Source organism: Oncorhynchus tshawytscha, linkage group LG19 (genome assembly GCF_018296145.1).
Source record: "Oncorhynchus tshawytscha isolate Ot180627B linkage group LG19, Otsh_v2.0, whole genome shotgun sequence".
Classification (NCBI taxonomy): Eukaryota; Metazoa; Chordata; class Actinopteri; order Salmoniformes; family Salmonidae; genus Oncorhynchus; species Oncorhynchus tshawytscha.
Genome location: NC_056447.1, coordinates 5,894,647 through 5,921,846, shown reverse-complemented (window position 1 = coordinate 5,921,846; position 27,200 = coordinate 5,894,647). Strand labels below are relative to the sequence as shown.

Genomic DNA, 27,200 nt, shown 5'->3' with positions numbered 1-27,200 from the left:
CACAGACACACACACACACACAGACTGACGCACACACACACACAGACTGACGCACACACACACACACACACAGACTGACGCGCACACACACACACACACACACACACACACACACACACACAGACTGACGGACACACACACACACACACACACACACTGACGCACACACACACACACACACACACACACACACACTGACGCACACACACACACACACAGACTGACGCACACACACAGACTGACGCACACACACACACACACACAAGACGCACACACACACACACAGACTGACGCACACACACACACACAGACTGACGCACACACACACACACAGACTGACGCACACACACACACACACACACAGACTGACGCACACACACACACAGACTGACACACACACACACAGACTGACACACACACACACACAGACTGATACACACACAGACTGACGCACACACACACACAGACTGACGCACACACACACACAGACTGACGTACACACACGCGCACACACACACAGACTGACGCACACACACACACACACACAGACTGACGCACACACACACAGACTGACGCACACACACACACACACAGACTGACGCACACACACACACACACAGACTGACGCACACACACACACACACTGACGCACACACACACACAGACTGACACACACACACAGACTGACGCACACACACGCGCACACACACAGACTGACGCACACACACACACAGACTGACGCACACACACACAGACTGACGCACACACACACACACAGACTGATGCGCACACACACACACACACACTGACTGACACACACACACACACACACACACACTGACGCACACACACACACAGACTGACGCACACACACACAGACTGACGCACACACACACACACACACACAGACTGATGCGCGCACACACACACACACAGACTGATGCGCACACACACACACACACACACACACACACACAGACTGACACGCACAAACACACACACACACAGACTGACGCGCGCACACACACACACACACACACACAGACTGACGCACACACACACACAGACTGACGCACACACACACAGACTGACGCACACACACACACACACACAGACTGACACACACACACACACACACACACACACACAGACTGACGCACACACACACACACACACACACACACACACACAGACTGACACACACACACACAGACTGACACACACACACACACAGACTGATGCGCACACACACACACACACACAGACTGATGCGCACACACACACACACACACACACACACACAGACTGATGCACAGACACACAGACTGACGCGCACACACACACACACACACTGACGCACACACACACACACACAGACTGACGCACACACACACACACACACAGACTGACGGACACACACACACACACACAGACTGACGGACACACACACACACACAGACTGACGCACACACACACAGACTGACGACACACACACACACACACACACAGACTGACGCACACACACAGACACACACACACACACACACACACACACACAGACTGACGCACACACACACACAGACTGACGCACACACACACACACACACACACAGACTGACGCACACACACACACACACACACACGCACACACACACAGACACACACAGACACACACACACACACACAGACTGACACACACACACACAGACTGACACACACACGCGCAAACACACACTGATACACACACAGACTGACGCACACACACACAGACACACACACACACACAGACTGACGCACACACACACACACACTGACGCACACACACACACACACACACAGACTGACGCACACACACACACACACACACACAGACTGACGCACACACACACACACACAGACTGACGCACACACACACACAGACTGACGCACACACACACACACAGACTGACGCACACACACACACAGACTGACGCACACACACACAGACTGACACACGCGCACACACACAGACTGACACACACACACACACACAGACAGACTGACGCACACACACACAGACTGACGCACACACACACACAGACTGACGCACACACACAGACTGACACACAGACTGACACACACACACAGACTGACACACACACACACACAGACTGACGCACACACACACACAGACTGACACACACACACACACAGACTGACACACACACACACACAGACTGACACACACACGCGCAAACACACAGACTGATACACACACAGACTGACGCACACACACACACACACACACAGACTGACGCACACACACACAGACTGACGCACACACGCGCGCACACACACACAGACTGACGCGCACACACACACACACACACAGACTGACGCACACACACACACACACAGACTGACGCACACACACACAGACTGACGCACACACACACACAGACTGATGCGCGCAAACACACAGACTGACACACACACACAGACTGACGCGCACACACACACACAGACTGACGCACACACACAGACTGACGCAGACACACACACACACAGACTGACGCACACACATACACAGACTGACACACACACACAGACTGACTGACACACACACACACAGACTGATACACACGCGCAAACACACAGACTGACACACACACAGACTGACGCGCACACACACACAGACTGACGCACACACACACACAGACTGACGCAGACACACACACACACAGACTGATGCGCACACACACACACACACACAGACTGATGCGCACACACACACACACACAGACTGACGCGCACAAACACACATACACAGACTGATGTGCACACACAAACACACACACAGACTGATGCGCACACACACACACACACACAGACTGACGCACACACACACACACAGATTGACGCAGACACACACACACAGACTGATGCGCACACACACACACACACACAGACTGATGCGCACACACACACACACACACAGACTGACGCGCACAAACACACACACACACACACACACACAGACTGACGCGCACAAACACACACAGACTGACACACACACACACACACACAGACTGACGCACACACACACACACACACACAGACTGACACACACACACACACAGACTGATGCGCGCACACACACACACACACACACACACAGACTGATGCGCACACACACACACACACAGACTGACGCGCACACACACAGACACACAGACTGATGCGCACACATACACACAGCATGACGCACACAGAATGACGCACACACACACGCATGCACACACACACACACAGACTGACGCACACACACACACACACACAGACTGACGCACACACACACACACACACACACACACACACACAGACTGACGCACACACACACACAGACTGACGCACACACACACACACAGACTGACGCACACACACACACAGACTGACGCACACACACACACACAGACTGACGCACACACACACACACACACAGACTGACGCGCACACACACACACAGACTGACGCACACACACACACACACACACACACACACAGACTGACGCACACACACACACAGACTGACGCACACACACACACACAGACTGACGCACACACACACACAGACTGACGCACACACACACACACACAGACTGACGCACACACACACACACACACAGACTGACGCGCACACACACACACAGACTGACGCACACACACACACACACACACACACACACACACACACAGACTGATGCACACACACACACACAGACTGATGCACACACACACACACAGACTGACGCACACACACACACACAGACTGACGCACACACAGACTGACGCACACACACACACAGACACGCACACACACACACAGACTGACGCACACACGCACACACACACACAGACAGACTGATGCACACACACACACACAGACTGACGCACGCACACACACACACACACACACACGGACTGACGCATGCACGCACACACACACACAGACTGACACACAGACTGACACAGACTTGATGGAAATACAAATATATTAGACGAGAGATAGATAAGCCTAGATAAACAGATCAGGAGAAAGAAGGATACGGTACAGTAGTTTTGTTTCGTCGTGCTGCAGTTATAGCCTTTGAGGGTTTGCCCTTGCATGTCTGATTAACCTTGTGCAGTATTAAATCTCTGTAAAACCACATGCTGTGCAGGAAGATTAGCAAGCACTTTAAGAAGGGAGAAACATCTGGGACAATAACATACGTAAATAATATGTTACAGATGCTCACACACACACACACACCTCTATTTCTGTCTAGTGGATTAATTTGGTGTGTTGTGAAGAGTACGGCAGATTATTTTATGGAGATGTTTTCCATTGTTGCTTGTACCTAATCTACATTGTGTAAGGATTTGAACGACATTGTGTTTTTATATCGTCCTATACAGCTTTTTATATAGTCTGTACAGCTCAAGATCAAGAGGGGAGAGTATTGTGTGTGTGTGTGTTTGTGAAGGGGAGGGGCAGGGGGGGGGGGTTGACAGGAGGATAAGCCCATGGTCCAGATGGAATGCATATACTTTATAAATTTGATTGATTGATATAGCGCTGTGATTGGAGCAGACGGTAAAATGTGTTCTTGTGTCATGATTGTCTCTGTGTGAATGTAGGCTGGCACCGTGCGGGACTCCATGGCCAAATCCCTGTATAGCGCCCTGTTTGACTGGATCGTCTTCAGGACCAACCATGCCCTGCTCAACAACAAAGACCTGGAGGACAGTGCCAAGGTAGGATTTAGACCTACACTACCGGTCAAAAGTTTTAGAACACCTACTCATTCAAGTGTTTTTCTTTATTTTTTTACTATTTTCTACATTGTAGAATAATAGTGAAGACATCAACACTATGAAATATCACATATGGAACCAAAATTGTGTTAAACAAATCAAAATATATTTTATATTTGAGATTCTTCAAATAGTCACCCTTTGCCTTGATGACAGTTTTGCACACTCTTGGCATTCTCTCAAATAGCTTCACCTGGAATTATTTTCCAACTCTTGAAGGAGTTCCCACATATGCTGAGCACTTGTTGGATGCTTTTCCTTCACACTGTGGTCCAACTCATCCCAAACCATCTCAATTTGGTTGAGGTCAGGGGATTGTGGAGGCCAGGTCATTTGATGCAGCACTCATCACTCTCCTTCTTGGTAAAATAGCCCTTACACAGCCTGGAGGTGTGTTGGGATCATTGTCCTGTTGAAAAACAAATGATAGTCCCACTAAAACCAAACCATATGGGATGGTGTATCACTGCAGAATGCTGTGGTAGCCATGCTGGTTAAGTGTGCCTTGAATTCGAAATAAATCACAGACAGTGTCACCAGCAAAGCAGCACCACACCAGAACACCTCCTCCTCCATGCTTTACGGTGGAAACTACACATGCAGAGAACATACGTTCACCCACACCGTGTCTCACAAAGACACGGTGATTGGAACCAAAAATCTCCAATTTGGACTCCAGACAAAAGGAATAATTTCCACCAGTCTAATGTCCATTGATCGTGTTTCTTGGCCCAAGCAAGTCTCTTCTTCTTATTGGTGTCCTTTTATGGTGGTTTCTTTGCAGCAATTCAACCATGAAGGCCTGATTCACGCAGTCTCCTCTGAACAGTTGATGTTGAGATGTGTCTGTTACTTGAACTCTGAAGAATTTATTTTGGCTGCAACTTCTGAGGCCGGTAACTCTAATGAACGTATCCTTTGCAGCAGAGGTAACTCTGGGTCTTCCATTCCTGTGGTGGTCCTCATGAGAGCCAGTTTCATCATAGTGCTTGATGGTTTTTGCAACTGCGCTTTCAGAGTTCTTGAAATTTTCCAGATTGACTGACCTTCATGTCTGAAAGTAATGATGGACTGTCGTTTCTCTTTGCTTATTTGAGCTGTTCTTACCATAATATGGCTTTTACCAAATATGGATTCAGTATACCCCCCTACCTTGTCACAACACAACTGATTGGCTCAAACGCATTAAGAAAATAAATAAATAACACAAATTAACTTTAACAAGGCACACCTGTTAGTTGAAATGCATTCCAGGTGACTACCTCGTGAAGCTGGTTGAGAGAATTCCACGAAGTCAAAGGCAAAGGGTAGCTATTTGAAGAATCTCAAATAAAAACTATTTTGATTTATATTTGTTTAACACTTTTTAGTTTTTTACATGATTCCATAAGTGTTATTTCATATTTTGGATGTCTTCACTATTATTCTACAATGTAGATATTTAATTTTAATTAAAATAGCAAAAATAAAGAAAAACCCTTAAATGAGTAGGTCTGTCCAAACTTTTGACTGGTAGTGTACACACGCACGCATTAAGTTGTTCATGACACTGACACACGCACACGTTCCCTCACACACATTCTTCACACTCATGCAAGCTCTGACACACACACATACATAATATACAGTTGAAGTCGGAAGTTTACGTACACCTTAGCCAAATATATTTAAACTCAGTTTTTCACAATTCCTGCAATTTAATCCTAGTAAAAATTCCCGGTCTTAGGTCAGTTAGGGTCACCTCTTTATTTTAACTTCTTGATACTACCCATCCCGCATGCGGGAGCGTAACGTAGCCTCAAACTAATTAGCATAACGCAGCAGACATAAATCTTCCTAGAAAATCTTCCTATTCATGAAAATCACAAATGAAATATATTGAGACACAGCTTAGCCTTTTGTTAATCACACTGTCATCTCAGATTTTTAAAATATGCTTTACAGCCAACGCTAGACAAGCATTCGTGTTTATCATGGCATAATGCTATGCTAGGCTCTGCTAGCAGCAGGCAACATTTTCAAATAAGAAAAGCAATCAAATTAAATAATTTACCTTTGAAGAACTTTGGAATTTTTCACTCATGAGACTCCCAGTTAGATAGCAAATGTTCCTTTTTTCCAAAAATATTATTTTTGTAGGCGAAATAGCTCCCGTTTGTTCTTCACATTTGGCTGAAAAATCGACCGGAAAATGCAGTCACTACAACGCCAAACTTTTTTCCAAATTAGCTCCATAATATCGACAGAAACATGGCAAACGTTGTTTAGAATCAATCCTCAAGGTGTTTTTCACATATCTATTCGATAATATATCCGTCGGGACAAATGGTTTCTCATTAGAAGCGATTGGAATAATGTGTCCCTCAGTACTTTACGCAAGATTTTCTGCGGGAGCCATCATGTAACCACTTGCTCAATGTGGTCCCTTACGGCTATTCTTCAACAGAAATGTGTAAAAAGACGTCACAATGCTGTAGACACCTTGGGGAATACGTAGAAAGCGTAAGCTCATTCATAGCCCATTCACAGCCATATAAGGAGTCATTGGCATGAGGCGGTTTCACAAAATGCGGCACTTCCTGGTTGGATTTTTATCTGGGTTTCGCCTGTAACATCAGTTCTGTTGCACTCACAGACAATATCTTTGCAGTTTTGGAAACGTCAGAGTGTTTTCTATCCAAAGCTGTCAATTATATGCATAGTCGAGCATCTTGTCGTGACAAAATATCCCGTTTAAAACGGGAACGTTTTTTATCCAAAAATGAAAATACTGCCCCCTAGTTATAAAAGGTTTATTTTAAGAATCTGAAATGTCAGAATAATAGTAGACAAAATTATTTATTTCAGCTTTTATTTCTTTCATCACATTCCCCGTGGGTCAGAAGTTTAAAAACACTCAATTAGTATTTGGTAGCATTGCCTTTAAGATTTTTTTAAATTTGGTCAAACGTTTTGGATAGTCTTCCACAAGCTTCCCAAAATAAGTTGGGTGAATTTTGGCCCATTCCTCCTGACAGAGCTCGTGTAACTGAGTTAGGTTTGTAGGCCTCCTTGCTCGCACATGCTTTTTCAGTTCTGCCCACACATTTTCTATAGGATTGAGGTCAGGGCTTTGTGATGGCCACTCCAATACCTTGACTTTGTTGCCCTTAAACCAATTTGCCACAACTTTGTAAGTATGCTTGGGGTCATTGTCCATTTGGAAGACCAATTTGCGACCAAGCTTTAACTTCCTGACTGATTTCTTGAGATGTTGCTTTAATATATCCACATAATTTTCCAGCCTCATGATGCCATCTAGTTTGTGAAGTGCACCAGTCCCTCCTGCAGCAAAGCACCCCCACAATATGATGCTGCCACCCCTGTGCTTCACGGTTGGGATGGGTTCTTCGGCTTACAAGCCTCCCCCTTTTTCCTCCAAACTTAACAATGGACATTATGGTCAAACAGTTCTATCAGAACAGAGGACATTTCAGAGGACCTACGATCTTTGTCCCCATGTGCAGTGCAAACAGTAGTCTTGCTTTTTTTTATGGCGGTTTTGGAGCAGTGGCTTCTACCTTGCTGAGCAGCCTTTCAGGTTATGTCCATATAGGACTCATTTTACTGTGGATATAGATACTTTTGTACCCGTTTCCTCCAGCATCTTCACAAGATCCTTTATTGTTGTTCTGGGATTGATTTGCACCAAAGTACGTTCATCTCTAGGAGACAGAACACGTCTCCTTCGTGAGCAGTATAACCGCTGCGTGGTCCCATGGTGTTTATACTTGCGTACTATTGTTTGTACAGATGAATGTTGTACCTTCAAGAATTTGGACATTTATCCCAATGATGAACCAGACTTGTGGAGGTCTACAATTTTTTTCTGATGTCTTGGGTGATTTCTTCTGATTTTCCCATGATGTCAAGCAAAGAGGCACTGAGTTTGACGGTCGGCCTTGAAATACATACACAGGCACACCTCCAATTGGCTCAAATGATGTCAATTAGCTTATCAGAAGATTCTAAAGCCATGACATAATCTTCTGGAATTTTCCAACCTATTTAAAGGCACAGTCAACTTAGTGTATGTAGTTTATTTAAAGTGAAATCATCTCTGTAAACAATTGTTGAAAAAATTACTTGTGTCGTGCACAAAGTAGATGTCCTAACCGACTTGCCAAAACTGTAGTTTGTTAACAAGACATTTGTGGAGTGGTTGAAAAACAAGTTTTAATGACTCCAATCTAAGTGTATGTTAACTTTCGACTTCAACTGTACATACAAACAAACGCACACACACACAAACATTACACATGGTCTGACGCTAGGTAAAGCCCCGCCTTATCTCGGCTCACTGGTCACCATAGCAGCACCCACTCGTAGCACACATCCCCAGCAGGTTTTCTGCTGCCAATGACTGGAACGAACTGCAAAAATCTCTGAAGCTGGAGACTCATATCTCCCTCACTAGCTTTAAGCACCAGCTGTCAGAGCAGCTCACAGATCACTGCACCTGTTCATAGCCCATCTGTAAACAGACCATCTATCTACCTACCTCATCCCCATACTATATTTATTTATTTATCTTGCTCCTTTGCACCCCAGTATCTCTACTTGCACATTCATATTCTGCACATCCTACCATTCCAGTGTTTAATTGCTATATTGTAATTACTTCGCCACCATGGCCTATTTATTGCCTTAACTCCCTTATCTTACCTCATTTGCACTCACTGTATGTAGACTTTTTATTTTATTTTGTTCTACTGTATTATTGACTATGTTTTGTTCATTCCATGTGTAACTCTGTGTTGTTGTATGTGTCGAATTGCTACGCTTTATCTTGGCCAGGATGCAGTTGCAAATGAGAACTTCTTCTCAACTAGACTACCTGGTTAAATAAAGGTGTTCTCAACGAGCCTACCTGGTTAAATAAAGGTGTTCTCAACTAGCCTACCTGGTTAAATAAAGGTGTTCTCAACGAGCCACTGGCTCACTCACACACACATCATTTCATCACAGGCCAGTAGAATTCGTCACGTTTTTGCACTGTGGTGAAGTTTGCGTAGGCTGTGTGTTCCAGCAGGGCTCGGAGTGTAGAAAAACCAGAGGAGATTGTTAGCTGGCATGCTAACAGACGTTACGCTAACAGACCTTTTCTTTTCTAAACCTAACCTCATGTCTAGCTCTGTTGAACTCTTTCTTTTGGTCTGTGGCTCTATTTAAAGGTCTCTCTCTCTCTCTCTGTTTCTCTCTGTTTCTTTGTTTCTGTTATCTGTACTGAATATGTTTCTCTCTGTCTCAGTTTGGTGTGTACTGGAGTTGCATCATTTTTGCTGCGTGTGGGTGGGGGAGGGGTCACCGTGGCAGCTGACTGGCTTTGCCCAGTGGGCTTGGAAAGGATTAGATCACATTTGCATCTCTCCTCCCAAATGCGTGCGTGTGTTTGTGTACACATGTGTGACTAGAAAATTGAGGCAGATGGCACGATGGCCTCTTCTGCTTGTTTTGGTGGTGCTCAACAGACGTGTGTGTGTGTGTGTGAGTGTGTGCGCGCGCGCGCGCGTATGGGAGAGCAGATGAGGGTAGATTTAGACAGCTGTGGTTTGGGGCAATGTTAGAGGCACTGTTGTGTCCCTTAGCCCTCTTCTGTCCCACAGTGCTGTCTGATGTGCTCAGCCAGACCGCTAGACTCTTGAGACGTAAGATATTGGAGCAGAGTTGAACATCCATCTGTCACTCACAATTTGTCATTCCCCTGTCTTTATTGGGCCTTACAAATTGTACACTTTTCACGAGGCCTGCATAGAGAGAGCAGGATGGCATAGACAGTGATATATGATGCCCCGTTATTCCATTATGTTAGGGCTATGTAGGTTTTGATGGAAGGTTCATCAAGAGCTCATTGTCATTTTTTCTAGATAGAGTATTATGTATTAAAATGTTTAATATTTGATCGATGCCAAATTAAAGTGAACTCTCTTTCACTGCAGATTCTTTCAATTGGAGTGCTGGACATCTTTGGCTTTGAAGACTACGAGAACAACAGCTTTGAGCAGTTCTGCATCAACTTTGCCAACGAGAGGCTCCAACACTACTTTAACCAGCACATCTTTAAGCTAGAACAAGTAAGGTCTGTGTGTGTGTGTGTGTGTGTGTCAGTGCTTATGGACCACACTTCAGGTCAACAACAGAATAAAGCACATTCAGTCATACAAGTTATAACTGTTGTTTGGACTACAGTGTTTTGTGGACAATAAAGTCTCCTATTCAATCCAATGCTGTGACTGTAGAAATAGAAGCTGCGAGTCTACCCATCATGGAATGTTGACTTGAATGCGAGTGTCCATTCTAGTAATTATGTATTTCTATAGTTGTGGCTTATGGCTCTTTAGCTGAGATGTGTGAACACTTAACATGAAAGCAGTGACTGGTCTGCCTGTTTACAAGTTCCACAATGGCTATAGTGAGGTGTGTTGTCATTTTCTTTCTATAGTACCCTCACCTTGGTCTTATTCGCTGGGCACACAATCGCTCACACCCGGCCGTTGTGTGTGTTAGCGTCATACTGTGTGTGTGTGCATATATGTATGTCTGAGCTTCAGAGTGGGTGTGTGTTCGTCTCACTGCATTGAATCTACTCCACATTCCACTACATTATGTTTATAGATGACTTCTCCAAAAATGATAGGGCTTTTTATCGCTTCAGATTGAAACCGTAGATGAAAACCACGTAGAATGAATAGTGTTGTGAAAAAGGGCTATTTCTTCATCGTCGGAAGGAATGCAGTGAAAGCATGGTTTACGAGGTCTGGAATTTACACACTCGAGGTTTCCAGGCGGGGTGTTTTGATTTGGTTTTGATGAGGATGTTTTGGCCCTCTTGGCTACCGACTCGAGTAACGCTGCCTGTCTCCCCTCTGTCTGTGTTTACCACTTATAATGACCTGGAGATAGGCTTGTTCTATTCATGTTTTGTCTGCATGGTGTTTATTGTTTTGGTTTATGTCCCATTTAGCCTATTTTAGGCCAGCGCCCCAGTGCCTGGCTTATGAGGACTTTTGAGTTTGTTCATTTGCTTATGGCATACTAGGAAAACTTTTGAGTGTAGTACGTTTCTTATGGCATAGTAGGATAACTTTTGAGTGTCGTACGTTTCTTATGGCATACTAGGAGAACTTTTGAGTGTCGTATGTTTCTTATGGCATACTAGGAGAACTTTTGAGTGTCGTACGTTTCTTATGGCATACTAGGAGAACTTTTGAGTGTAGTACGTTTCTTATGGCATACTAGGAGAACTTTTGAGTGTAGTACGTTTCTTATGGCATACTAGGAGAACTTTTGAGTGTAGTATGTTTCTTATGGCATACTAGGAGAACTTTTGAGTGTAGTACGTTTCTTATGGCATACTAGGAGAACTTTTGAGCGTAGTATATTTCTTATGGCATACTAGGAGAACTTTTGAGTGTAGTACGTTTCTTATGGCATACTAGGAGAACTTTTGAGTGTAGTATGTTTCTTATGGCATACTAGGAGAACTTTTGAGTGTAGTACGTTTCTTATGGCATACTAGGAGAACTTTTGAGCGTAGTACGTTTCTTATGGCATACTAGGAGAACTTTTGAGTGTAGTACGTTTCTTATGGCATACTAGGAGAACTTTTGAGCGTAGTACGTTTCTTATGGCATACTAGGAGAACTTTTGAGTGTCGTACGTTTCTTATGGCATACTAGGAGAACTTTTGAGTGTCGTACGTTTCTTATGGCATACTAGGAGAAATTTTGAGTGTCGTACGTTTCTTATGGCATACTAGGAGAACTTTTGAGTGTAGTACATTTCTTATGGCATACTAGGAGAACTTTTGAGTGTAGTACGTTTCTTATGGCATACTAGGAGAACTTTTGAGTACGTTTCTTATGGCATACTAGGAGAACTTTTGAGTGTAGTACGTTTCTTATGGCATACTAGGAGAACTTATGAGTGTAGTACGTTTCTTATGGCATACTAGGAGAACTTTTGAGTACGTTTCTTATGGCATACTAGGAGAACTTTTGAGTAGTACGTTTCTTATGGCATACTAGGATAACTTTTGAGTGTAGTATGGCATACTAGGAGAACTTTTGAGTGTTGTACTTTCTTATGGCATACTAGGAGAACTTTTGAGTGTAGTACGTTTCTTATGGCATACTAGGAGAACTTTTGAGTGTAGTACGTTTCTTCTGGCATACTAGTTTTTGAGTGTAGTACTAGGAGAACTTTTGAGTGTAGTACTAGGAGAACTTTTGAGTGTAGTACGTTTCTTATGGCATACTAGGAGAACTTTTGAGTGTAGTACGTTTCTTATGGCATACTAGGAGAACTTTTGAGTGTAGTACGTTTCTTATGGCATACTAGGAGAACTTTTGAGTGTAGTACGTTTCTTATGGCATACTAGGAGAACTTTTGAGTGTCGTACGTTTCTTATGGCATACTAGGAGAACTTTTGAGTGTAGTACGTTTCTTATGGCATACTAGGAGAACTTTTGAGTGTCGTATGTTTCTTATGGCATACTAGGAGAACTTTTGAGTGTAGTACGTTTCTTATGGCATACTAGGAGAACTTTTGAGTGTCGTACGTTTCTTATGGCATACTAGGAGAACTTTTGAGTGTAGTACGTTTCTTATGGCATACTAGGAGAACTTTTGAGTGTTGTACGTTTCTTATGGCATACTAGGAGAACTTTTGAGTGTCGTACGTTTCTTATGGCATACTAGGAGAACTTTTGAGTGTAGTACGTTTCTTATGGCATACTAGGAGAACTTTTGAGTGTAGTACGTTTCTTATGGCATACTAGGAGAACTTTTGAGTGTAGTACGTTTCTTATGGCATACTAGGAGAACTTTTGAGTGTCGTACGTTTCTTATGGCATACTAGGAGAACTTTTGAGTGTAGTACGTTTCTTATGGCATACTAGGAGAACTTTTGAGTGTCGTATGTTTCTTATGGCATACTAGGAGAACTTTTGAGTGTAGTACGTTTCTTATGGCATACTAGGATGCCTATGTCTGTGACGCGCGTGTATGTCTACCCTTTGTGCAGCCGTTAGCGATGGTGCTAACGATAACCTTCTTGTTGAGATGATCCCAAAAAACCTTCGACATGAAATGTTATTTTACGAGGTAAACTATGCCTACCTGGCAGGATTATATCATGATCTGTGATCACATGTGCGCTACAGAAACCCCGCTGACCAAAGAATGGTCTCTTGCTGGTGCGCACTGGAATTAAAAGGTAACTACACTCAACCTTTTTTCCTGATGTGGTTTAAGCATTATTGTGGACTTAGAGCATCCAATTCATTTTTTGTATTATTTTTTATCTGTACCAGGAAGTATAGTTCATCCAGCCTAGCATTAATTCTATGGTGCTGATCTAGGATCTTTCCATATAATAATATTATTTATTATGATCTAAAAGTCAAAACTGATCATAGATCAGCACTCCTACTCTGAGACGCTTTGTGGATACAGGCCCTGGTCCCATTGAGATAGAAATCTCTCTTTCAAGGTAGCCCTGAGTCCTTTAGCTGCTGCTTGTCATTGCTGTGACTGGTCATTTGCGTCAGAACCTGTGTCAGTACTGTTACCACTCCATGACTCACCACTTGCACTAGTGCACGTATCTACTAAGACACTGCCATTACAGTGAAATAGCAGGGCAGAAAGGACACACACACACACACACACACACACAGCTGCTAAGTGGTTGTGCTAAAGCAGGACCTTTTAGATCCACTCTTCTGTCAATTGATCAATTGATTTTGTCTGTAATTGTCTTTGAGTGTCGTTTTCATATCTAATCAGGTAATCATTATTTTACCTTAGGTCTTTCCCTCTTTGTCTAAGTGTAGAATAATGTATGTGTGGTTGAATCTCTCTCTTCTGTTTCAACCATCGCTACACTGCATGTAGGACTGTTGCGGTGACCGTATTACCCCCACATTGGCGTCATGAAGGCAGTCAAATTCCACTTGACTGTTTAGTCACAGTAATTGGGCATCTCCAAGCTCTAATGCTGCTGATGGTCATTAGTAGGCTACCAAACTTGTTAACTGCCTGGTGCTCAGCACTCTATTGTCCCTCTAATCACTCTGACATCAAAGAAAATGTAATAAAAAATATAATCAAACACTTCATGTTGCCCAACATTTCTATAAAATCAGAGTGATGGCCTCTATTAAAAAGAGGAGGATCCCATCAGCTTTCTATAGGCTTACCATATTTATTTCTCAACACTCCTAATATTAAGCACATTGCTTATCACTTGTGAATGATATATTATCACTTGTGAAGGATGCCCAGCGTAAGGCAAGAAACAATGCCTTTTTTTGTTGTTGACTTTTTCGAATCATAGTCGCACACCTCATGTGGCCTAGCCCATAGGCCTATATATGTTTTGATACGGTTTGTATCACAGCTGAAGTGGCCAGATAACTTAAAATGTAGCACATGAATCCACTTTACAGGGGGTGGAGAGCCAAACTGGCATACATGAGCAGTGTGTGAGTTTCAAGAATGGGGAAGATAATTTTCACCATAAAAATGCACCTTTTATAATAAAAGCATTACCTGCATAATTGCATTTACAGACCCTTTTTAATAATGGTGTTTTCCCGGTAATGGAACATTCGTGCTTATAGCCAACTGCCGTGTGCGCATTGCTGCGCTTATAATGTGAAGAAATCAGTCACATTATATCAGTCAGCCTCATTACACAAAAAGTGTTTTTTATGGACATCACATTTTAAGCTAAACTTTGTCAGCCTCATTGCGTTATTTAAAAAAAAAAAAAAAAAGTATGCTAGTGGTTGTATTAATTTGGGTTTTATCGCATCCCACAACTGTCCCAGACTATGTTTGGAATATTTATTTTTCGCACAGAATGGAATAGGTCGACTTTTGTACTGTGGGGGATAGTAGATTGACATAGGCCAGTGCTTTTGCTGTTCGTTAGCCCTACTCATCTTGTTGGCTGACAAAAAGTAAATGTGGACAGTTTTTCCAAAATCTTCAATATGCACCTCGGAATTGGATAAGGATACGTGCAGTTGCATCCCCAAAGTGTCTGTCTTCACTTGTAGCCTGTGAGAAAGACCCGATCATGTGATGGAGAGCAATGTGAGTGAGAGGTGCTTCCGAGCTCGCAGCAGTCATGGAGAAGGGCACAACGGCTACTGGCCGCAAAAGGCATGGATATTTTTAGGGCCACAGAAAGGGGATGCCGCCGGGAAATTCGAGGCATTATCAAGTGCTTGTCAATGAGTGTGTCCAGCCTGCACAAAAAAAACAAAAAAAACAGAGCTCATGCTTTTCAAGTGACTTTTTTCAAATCATAATTTACTCGCATCATGCAGTGTATTAAAAAATCGAAACATATTGCCCAACGTTTGTAGAACAACTAAAGTTACATGAATAACTCTAAATTAAACATACAGGAGTACCCATTTCACCATTAACCGCTCGACACAGAATAGCCGCATGTGCGCAAATCGTTTGGCGAAAATATCCTTTCTATTTTATTCCACTTTGTTCAATTGTATTCTTCATACTATAAAATAATGTGACGGAATTCTAACCAAAATAACCCACAGCCATATGGCACAGTCAGATCAGGGCGTAACATCAGGACAACTCTGAGTATACTATTCTGTTCTTCTGAAATAGACTACATTTTCTTTAGACCTGCCTAAAATAAATACTGGATTTATTGTGAAGGTGTAGGCTGTATTACATGGATTTATTCAACTTTTTAAAATGAAGACGTTCCAAAGGTCTGCATCGGTGACTTGTAGGCTGTGTGTGGAAGCCAGGAGATGCTAAATGTGTTTATGTTCATTCACGGTCGATTACCTCGAGACCGACCGTTATTTACTTGACAATCACCCGGCTGACGAAATTCCGTGACTGCCGCAGCCCCAACTGCACGTCCACAGTGTACTTTGATTAGCATTTAGCATGTCACCCGTGAGTAAGTTAGGTCTGGAGGACCTAGGCTGTGTGATGAGCTGTCATGATGAGGCTGAGACACTTGAGTTTTCATTAACACAGTAATTCTCTGTCTGTCTCTCTCTGTCTATCATGATGAGAAACTGATGAGCAACACTTCAGTTGTCCTTAACACAATGACATACCCTGCGCCCTCGTTCTGCAGTCAACACATCTCTGATACACATGCAATACCACTGTGTGTTAGGTCGTCTACTCTGTCGACCACCGTAGTTCTCTCATTCTCATGGTGACCTCCTAAAACTGCTGCTGGATAGATGTACGCTGTGATCAGACAGACGGACCGACACGGTGTCACGATGGCTGTCACCGCTCGTCTCCCCCTCTCCGGTCCCCGATTGGCTGTGGCAGGTTGGAGGGCGGGCCCATCGCTGCCAGCTGGAGGAGAAGGAGGGGAAAAAAGAGCAGTGTTTTTTTTTTTAAACGTGTGGGCTAATGTCCCTTCACTCACAATGATGCTCACAATGCCAGCTGGTGGTTATATGTCATCTGTTTCTGTCACCTCTACTCTGTGGGCTGGGAACACACGTGCGCACACACACACACACACGCGCACGCACACACCAACGGAGTATTTTTAGCCCAGTTTAGGGCCTTCACAGCAACTTTTGAAATGCACTAATTGCTCTTTTATCATAAAATGGAACATTTGATATGAAGTGAAATAATACAAAAATGATTTTCTGAACAAATGCAGCTTGTACAGTGTTGATTAATATGAGTTCGGGTGTGAAACAAAATGTGTCATTTGTCATGGAAAACATTGTTGTGTAAGGCCCTGTCAAACATAACAGTAGCTAAAACCAACCAAGCCTTTAGTAATTCTTATGAAGTGAGTGTTTTTCTGTTAGGCCTATTCTGTAGATTTTGGTTCTTAAACCAAAATTTTGGTTCTTAAACCTCTTTGATGTTAGGGGACTTTGAGCAGTTCTGGACCGGTTCCGACTGGTGTACAAAACGCTCTGTGAACGTCGCAGGGTCCAGTACTGGAAATCCCCATCTGCCTGCTTCCCGCTACCACCCTGTCAGCAAAGCAAAGACATCGCATTTTCTGGCCTACCTGGACAAAGAATCGACAGAGCCCAGCCCGGGAGACAGCATATCAACTCAAAGATTATTGGTGGCGTGCACAGATTTGCAGAGGTTGTCACAGCTGCACCGAAGTGCACCTGTGATAACAGAAACAACACACACACATAATCCACATGAAAGGGGACAGTTCAGCAATGTGATCAATCGTGGTTTTGTCTCGCTGTGATTATTTTCAGCCAGATTTGGCGCTCTCATTGTGAATAATTAGAAAATCAATTTAGTAGAAATTGAAACACGGCCACTTTCTCTTGGTCACAGAGGGACGGAGTCACTTTTGTGTGTAAAGCGGAAGTTGTAACGACTCTGCAAGCATTCTAATGGTGTGTCTGCGTCGCTCAGAGGAGGCTTGGCAGAAAATGCTCTGTTGTCAGTTCTATGAAATGTGGCCAAATTTGTACTGTCACTTTAAATGTGATCATGTTTGTTTTACAGTTTCTAAGAAAGGTGAAATCTTATAATAAGTTATTTGTAATTTGATTGTTGCTATATTTAGAAATCATTTCAGGTACTTCAAGCCCTATTACCCCCACTTGTGTTTAATAGAAAAAAAGTTGTTTATAGTTTCATAATATTTGTATTATTTCCTTGCGCTTTTGTCCTCAAAAGTGAGTACACCTCAGCAGTATAACTATCTTTATCAGAAAAGGTGAGTTCCAGACCTTTCTAGAACAATGCCGCGCTACTCGTTATTGTTTATGGCTATCTCATGAAAATAATAACTTTTGGGTATGTCTATTTAGGCGGAAATCTAAATTTCGCCATAACATTCTGACACATGATCGGGACCTGGTCCTTGTGATGGCCAACTAGTAAGTAGGAAACTGCCACTTAAGCATTTACCCCAAAAACATCACCCCTAATGTTGCTTTAAGGGGGTTCAAGTTTATTATAAGGTCACCCACAAGTTTGGCCCATGTTTTTTTCATATGTGAGTTCATTTTACGAGAGGAACTGTGGAGGTTAAATTGAGTACCAGGCCTTGTGTAAGGGGTTGCCAGATTCTGAATGATTTGTGTTTGTGAATAGTGGTGTGGTCATGTCCCCTCCCTCCCTCTGACGTTTGAATTACGAAAAATACAACACACTTCTAATCCCCTTCCCTTGCTCTGGGTCCCTTGCTCCAAATCCTAATCTGATAAGATCCTGATGAAATGCAAAAAATGATCTCAGATTAGCGTGTAGGGTCAATTTATTCTACTCCCCCTTGCTTGCGCTCAATCTAGGATCAGCTATCCAGTTTATCCTCCCCAAATCCTAACTTGAATTGTTAGGGTGATGACATGCAAAAATGAGTCATAGTCCTCTTCCCCCACACTGGGCCCTCTCTCACCTCTCCAACCAATCAGTTACTCTTATCAGCAGCGAGTATTTGAGGGTTTACATTTGAACAGTGGCCAAAGCAAATAGGACCCCACCAAATAGTATTACCCACAAGGGCCCGACTCCAATGTTTACACCGCCATGCCAATTGCTCCTTAATTTACGCTCCGTATGAAAATGATTTACAGACGTATCCGAGCTCAAAAGCACTTGACCACAGCCTCTATGCAAACAGTGTATCACATGTACGCACTCTCCTGAGATATAGAGACTTCTCGCCAACTTCAAGAAAACATCTGTGCTCTGGTATCTGTGTTTGAAATCAGAGGGCGATTAGATCCTGCCTTTTCTATGAATAATTGTGTGAATGGAATGTCAGTGCATTCATAATGCATCACCCGCCCACTTAAGTCTGTAAACTCAATGAAATGTAAAATGGCCATAATTTTGATAGGATTTGATTAGCTTTACCGGTACCGCCTTATTCCAACCCCGTAGCTACTATTTCCGGTCAGCGAGTTCAGCTCACGCCTTGAGTACGTCATCACCATGAGTCATGTGGACCTGTCTTAAGTCCCAATCCTCTGACTCCTTCAGACCTCTCTGCTCTACAGCATGAGTACAGAGAAAGTAAACTACCCTCACTAACAGCGATAGCCTGATCCCAGATCTATTCATCCAACTCCCATTGGCAAGACAGCGCTAACAAATCTGGGATCAGGCTATACAGAGATGCTCCATGATTCACAATGCTGTATCTATACTGTAGCTGCTTCTAAAGGTTTAAGAATCCCCATAACTTCCAACTCACTCTACAGACCCAGTGTTCCTCCCTACACTTCAATAAACCACCCTTTCATTTTATAGTAACGAGAGAGCGCCTGCTTCTGTCCCCTACGGCCTTGGGCCGTTAACACTGGGGCAGCCTGCCAAGTACAATACAGCATAGGATGCAGAGAGAGAGAGAGAGCAGTGAAAAAGAGGAGAGAGTGAGAGAGAGCAAGTGACCGAGAGGGGGAGAGAGACGGAGCACAGGAAGAGAGCACAAACTGCAGTAATAGATGATACGGCCATAACCCCTGAAAAGCTCTGTTGCACATAGAACTTATGTTCCCCTCTGTAATACAGGAAGGTTTAGGCCTTGATTGCTTTGCCCTGTGTTTAGTTCAGATTTGTCATGTCCCAGGTTGGAATTTCTTTGAAAATTCGAAAAAATTAAATTGTATTTTGAACTTTTTGTCTTTTGTGATAGATTAACACCGGAGCACTGTCATAATGAGACGGTATCGTAATGCTTCATGATGTGAGTAAGTTGTATGTACAATTTCACGGGTATAGTTTGCCTCTAGCTGCCACTTGGGCTGAGGAATAGAAAGGCTTATTTCTTCTAAAACGCACACTAATGACTCATTTGTCATTTCTGGTTCCTTTTTCCTTTTCCACAACCTCTTTTCTCTAACTACTGCATGTTAAGAAGGCTTTTCTTTGTGTGCTTGCCACATAGGGTTTAGACCGCAGAGAGAGAAAGGAAGGGTAGGCATGTCAAGTCGCACACATGAAAGCATGTCCCTGCTTCAGCTGGCCACACTAGCCAGCTAGCCCTGCTAGCCGCGGAGATGGTTGTCCCGGCTAGTTCCACTTCCTGGTCCTCTGTTTTTGTGATGGTGTCTGACCCAAAGACGCACACGATGACTCCCACAGGGCTTCTGGGTCATACTACAGTAGTCGGAGAGCTCGAGGGGCTTAGAACACCCAGCTAACAAACGTGACCTGCACCCCTAAACCTGTTTATATCCCCCCCAACTCCACTGGGTTCCAGGTGTCATGAACTGGTGGTTTTCCAGACTTTCTTCGTGACGTTACACTGTAAAAAATCTCGCCCTCATCTTTTTTTGGGGGGGGGAGGGGGGAGACTGTTCACACGTGGACACACTGGAGACCTTCGTTGTATAGTTAACGTCTGGTCTGTTTCAATGTGGCTAATGCTTTCTGTGCTTTCTTATGCTTTCTGCGTCTATTGACGCACCCATGCATCAATCTAAGTAACATAATACAAAAATCGGCTATCAAAATCCATCAGTTTAAGCTAGAGATATCAGGTTTGGGCAATCCACCGCATCAGTCTATGCCAGCCTGCCGCATCTGCGGTGGAAGGTGGCCGGGCTGCAACAGTGTTTGTCGGACCATGAGATGAAAATCTGTCTTCTCCCGAAAATGTCTGTATCATCCAATCGGCACTCATCTGAAGGTAACCCATACAAACAAAGGGTTGGAGGTAGTTTTGTGCCAACAAAATGTGTCCAAAAAAACCAAAATATTTCCTTAGACAGATACTTCAAAAGCTTAGTCAAAAAATGAATCATAAGGAATATATATTTTTTTGCCATTTATTATGAACCACAAATGTGTTGTTCAATGCGTTTTTATGGGCTAGTAGGTAAAGACCAAACTCTATTTTATCGAATAATCGTTTTATTAAAAAAATGTATACCTAAATGTATACCTGGTCCTAAAATAAAAAATCTAATAGCTAAATGATCCATGGTATGACATCTTAAAACAATTCCATATGTTAGCCTAGCATACGCCTTCCAGTCGTTGTGCTAACGCTTGTTAGCAATTGCGCTAGCGCTGGTTAGCAACTTCCTTCCAACTGCACGCAGAGACTAAAAAATTGTATTCACAAGTTTATCTGACTCTGGGGAAGTAGATAAAGGGCCTCATTGTCAAAATCCCAAAGTATCCCTTTAAAGTTATCAGAATTTACCATTTCAAACATGTTGTTTCTCTGCTGCATTCCCCAGACTTTTGACTTAACACTCACATGAATTGAATAAAATGTATTGAGTCCCAAAGGTGAAATGTTACGTATTGGATGATTTGTGAACAACTTTTACCGTGAGCACTATTTCTGACACCACATCACTGTTGTCTCCCCCCTCCCCTCCCCTCAGGAGGAGTACAGGGCAGAGGGCATCAGCTGGCACAACATCGACTACATCGACAACACCGGCTGCATCAACCTCATCAGTAAGAAGCCCACTGCGTTGCTCCACCTGCTGGACGAAGAGTGCAAGTACGTGAGCTGTCACGTCAAAGCCGCTCTCTTTTCACCATCCTTTTTTTTATACACCTCTGTCCTAGTTAAAGCAATACCTCAGGGCAGTTTCCTGCAATGTCACATTAAGATGTGTACTTTCTTTCCAAAACCTGTGAAAAGGGTTTGTTCTTGAGTGTCCTCAAGCTCCTAAGAACATAGTAGTTGGGAAGGATTAGGCAGGGCCCAGAAGATGGTGCTGGTTTTATACAGATTGTGCTGGTTTTATATATTTTGTTTGCTCTTATGGACTTCCCTTTTTCAATTCCAACTACGGGTTCCAATGGGGTTCCTTGTCCAGAGACTGAGATGGCCTCTGCAGAATGATGATTTTGTGGTCAATTAACCATTTCTTTGTGGATTTTTGATGTGTGCTTGGTGTTATTGTCTTGCTGGAAGATCCACTAGTGGCCCAGTGTCAGTCTCCTGGCAGAGGCAACCAGGTTGTTGGCTAAAATGTCCTGGCACTTGGTAAAGTTCATAATGCTGTTGACCTTAGCAAGGGCCCCCCAGGACCAGTGAAAGCAAAATATCCCCGTAACATCCGTTTTTGGATGACACCTGCAGTTTGAATTGAAGAGGGCACTCCATAGGCGCAGACAAATGATATCAAGGATCTGGAAAGATTCTGTATGGAGGGATGGCTTAAGATACCTCCCAAAGTCTTCTACAATCTCATAAAATGTTTGAGAAAATAGGCTGTGTCATTATCCCCGCAAGGGGAGGGTGCTGGAGTATTGAAATCAAATCCAATTTTATTTGTCACATGTACCGAATACAGCAGGTTGTAGACTTTACTGTGCTTGCTGAGCCCTTCCCAATTATGCAGTTAAGAAAAAAATAAGACAAATAAAAATAGTGCGAAAATGAATAATTTTTACCCCTACATTTTTTTTGTATTACTTATCTATTTTCCTGAGCAAATGTATTACAGTAGTATAAAATAATATAATTTAAAAAAAAGAAATTGCATACAGTATAGCTCAGTGTTTGTATTATTTATTTTATACAGTCTTTTATTGCCAATAATTTTTGACCTGACTGTATGTCAAACGTCTTTAGAACAAAGCCAATATAAAACCAAGTTGTTTACATTGATGGACCTACACATTTATAGTGACCTTAGTCTCCCTACTTAGTCGTCCTGCAGATTACAGACAAGATGAGTAATACAACAGGCTCTCTTCCTTACTAGCGAAATGCTTGATTGATTACAGCCAGGCTAACTTAAACACATAAAAATGATACGCCTTTTTGGGACACGTACGCTTTCGCTCGCCCTTTTTAAAAGCCTCTCACACAGGCCACTTCACAATACCATCTCAATCCCACATCAATTAAAGTCAGCCATGCACACAAAAACACACAGGACCACCATGACTGTATTAGCCATGCTAAGCTAGCTAAGCTAGCTATTAGCGCTTCTAACCACTTAGCTCTGAACACTCATCTGGATGTAATAACAAGTGGATGAATGAGTGTGGGGACTGCTTTCCCAGAGCCACAAGGTCAAAGAGGGATCTTTTTCCCCCTCTTAAAGGCCTCCCTCCCGGGCCCCTCACGTGATTTATTTCATCATACGGAGGAACGCGATGGTAATCATTATGAAGCAGCCCAGAACCCACTTAAGATTTCAGAATTTATAGTTAAGAGACCGCAAGCTAGCTGAAGCAATCAGACTCTCTCAAGGATAGCATTTGCTTCCAGGGGCCCTACTACAGGTTAGTCCATTTATAACGGGCCAGTGACGTGTTCTCTGACCCCAAGGGGAGACAGGATGTGTCATAGCCTCCGAGGCATGTTTTAGTGTATGGTGTGTAGTTTACTTTAATAAGGAAGCGCGCTACTTTGTACAGAGCAGAGGAGTCCCATAGCATGCTTTAGCTAAAGGGCGAAAGTTTGCGACAATGTGTATGATAGAAAAAGCTGACACCAATTTACCCCGATATACACTGCTCAAAAAAAATAAAGGGAACAATAAAATAACACATCCTAGATCTGAATGAATGAAATATTCTTATTAAATACTTTTTTCTTTACATAGTTGAATGTGCTGACAACAAAATCACACAAAAATGATCAATGGAAATCAAATTTATCAACCCATGGAGTCACAGTCAAAATTAAAGTGGAAAACCACACTACAGGCTGATCCAACTTTGATGTAATGTCCTTACAACAAGTCAAAATTAGGCTCAGTAGTGTGTATGACCTCCCTACAACACCTGGGCATGCTCCTGATGAGGTGGCGGATGGTCTCCTGAGGGATCTCCTCCCAGACCTGGACTAAAGCATCCGCCAACTCCTGGACAGTCTGTGGTGCAACGTGCCGTTGGTGGATGGAGCAAGACATGATGTCCCAGATGTGCTCAATTGGATTCAGGTCTGGGGAACGGGCGGGCCAGTCCATGACATCAATTCCTTCCTCTTGCAGGAACTGCTGACACACTCCAGCCACATGAGGTCTAGCATTGTCTTGCATTAGGAGGAACCCAGGGCCAACCGCACCAGCATATGGTCTCACAAGGGGTCTGAGGATCTCATCTCGGTACCTAATGGCAGTTAGGCTACCTCTGGCGAGCACATGGAGGGCTGTGCGGCCTCCCAAAGAAATGCCACCCCACACCATGACTGACCCACCGCCAAACCGGTCATGCTGGAGGATGTTGCAGGCAGCAGAACGTTCTCCACGGCGTCTCTAGACTGTCACGTCTGTCACATGTGCTCAGTGTGAACCTGCTTTCATCTGTGAAGAGCACAGGGCGCCAGTGGCCAATCTTGGTGTTCTCTGGCAAATGCAAAACGTCCTGCACGGTGTTGGGCTGTAAGCACAACACCCACCTGTGGACGTCGGGCCCTCATACCACCCTCATGGAGTCTGTTTCTGACCGTTTGAGCAGGCACATGCACATTTGTGGCCTGCTGGAGGTCATTTTGCAGGGCTCTGGCAGTGCTCATCCTTGCACAAAGGCGGAGGTAGTGGTCCTGCTGCTGGGTTGTTGCCCTCCTACGGCCTCCTCCACGTCTCCTGATGTACTGGCCTGTCTCCTGGTAGTGCCTCCATGCTCTGGACACTACGCTGACAGACACAGCATACCTTCTTGCCACAGCTCGCAATGATGTGCCATCCTGGATGAGCTGCACTACCTGAGCCACTTGTGTGGGTTGTAGACTCCGTCTCATGCTACCACTAGAGTGAAAGCACCGCCAGCATTCAAAAGTGACCAAAACATCAGCCAGCAGGAAGCATAGGAACTGAGAAGTGAGAAACATTTTGTTCTTATTTATAATAAAAGTGACTCGAAAATGACACTACTTTTTTTTTACCATTCATTTTTTGGGGGGCACAACATAATCTGAAACACAAAACAAACTGCAAATGCATTCAACAAGTTGGTAGAGTCACAAGCTTGATGTAGTCATTACATGCTAGGAATATGGCAGCAAATACTACACTTTTGACTACTTTAATACACATACAGTGCATTTCAAAAGTATTCAGACCCTTTCACTTTTTCCACATGTTACCTTACAGCCTTATTCTAAAATGTATTAAATAAAATTTCCCTCATCAATCTACACACAATATCCCATAAGGGCAAAGTGAAAACAGGTTTTAGATTTTTTTTTGCTAATTTATTTAAAAAATAAAAAACAGAAATACCGTATTTAGATAAGTGTTCAGACCCATCGCTATGTGACTCGAAATTGAGCTCAGGGGCATCCTGTTTCCATTGATCATCCTTGAGATGTTTCTACAACTTGATTGGAGTCCATCTGTGGTAAATTTGATTGATTGGACATTATTTGGAAAGGCACACACCTGTCTATATAAGATCCCACAGTTGACAGTGCTTGTCAGGAGGTCAAAGGAATTGTCCTTAGAGCTCCGAGACATGATTGTGTCGAGGCACAGATCTGGGGAAGGGTACCAAAACATTTCTGCAGCATTGGCCTCCATCATTCTTAAATGGAAGAAGTTTGGAACCACCAAGACTCTTCCTAGAGCTGGTCGCCCGGGCAAACTGAGCAATCGAGGGAGAAGGGCCTTGGTCTGGGAGTTGACCAAGAACCCGATGGTCACCCTGACAGAGCTCCAGAGTTCCTCTGTGAAGATGTGAGAACCTTCCAGAAGGACAACCATCTCTACAACACTCTACCAATCAGGCCTTTATGGTAGAGTGGCCAGACAAAGCCACTCCTCAGTAAAAGGCACACGACCGCCCTAAAGGACTCTCAGGCCATGAGAAACAAGATTCGCTGGTCTGAGGAAACCAAAATGTAACTCTTTGGCCTGAACGCCAAGCAGCACGTCTGGAGGAAACCTGGCACTATCCCTACGTGAAGCATTGTGATGGCAGCATTATGCTGTGGGGATATTTTTTAGCGGCAGGTACTGGTAGACTAGTCAGGATCGAGGGAAAGATGAACAGAGCAAAAGATAGAGTTCCTTAATGAAAATCTGCTCCAGAGCGTTTAGGACCTCAGGCGGAAGTGGCTTCGGGACAAGTCTCTGAATGTCCTTGAGTTGCCCAGCTAGAGGCTGGACTTGAACTTGATCGAACATCTCTGGGAAGACCTGAAAATAGCTGTGTAGCGACGCTCCCCATCCAACCTGACAGAGCTTGAGAGGATCTGCAGAGAAGAACGGGAGAATCTCCCCCAAATACAGGTCTGCCAAGCTTATAATGTCATACCCAAGAAGACTCAAGGCTGTAATCGCTGCCAAAGGTGCTCCAACAAATTTGAATACATTTTAGAATAAGGCTGTAACATAACAAAAAGTCAATGGGTCTGAATACTTTCCGAATGCACTGTATAAGTG

General features: G+C 43.7%; 1 protein-coding gene across 10 annotated transcripts in view; it reads left to right on the top strand.

Annotated features, from left to right (window-relative positions):
- myo9ab (myosin IXAb) overlaps positions 1 to 27,200 on the top strand; it is a 177,179-nt gene that overhangs the window by 87,452 nt on the left and 62,527 nt on the right. For all 10 annotated transcript variants that reach the window (XM_042301305.1, XM_042301306.1, XM_042301309.1 and 7 more), the window contains 3 exons: positions 4,660 to 4,776; positions 10,815 to 10,949; positions 22,233 to 22,354. In XM_042301305.1, the coding sequence (XP_042157239.1) occupies positions 4,660 to 4,776; positions 10,815 to 10,949; positions 22,233 to 22,354 (374 nt within the window). The remainder of the gene's footprint in view (positions 1 to 4,659; positions 4,777 to 10,814; positions 10,950 to 22,232; positions 22,355 to 27,200) is intronic.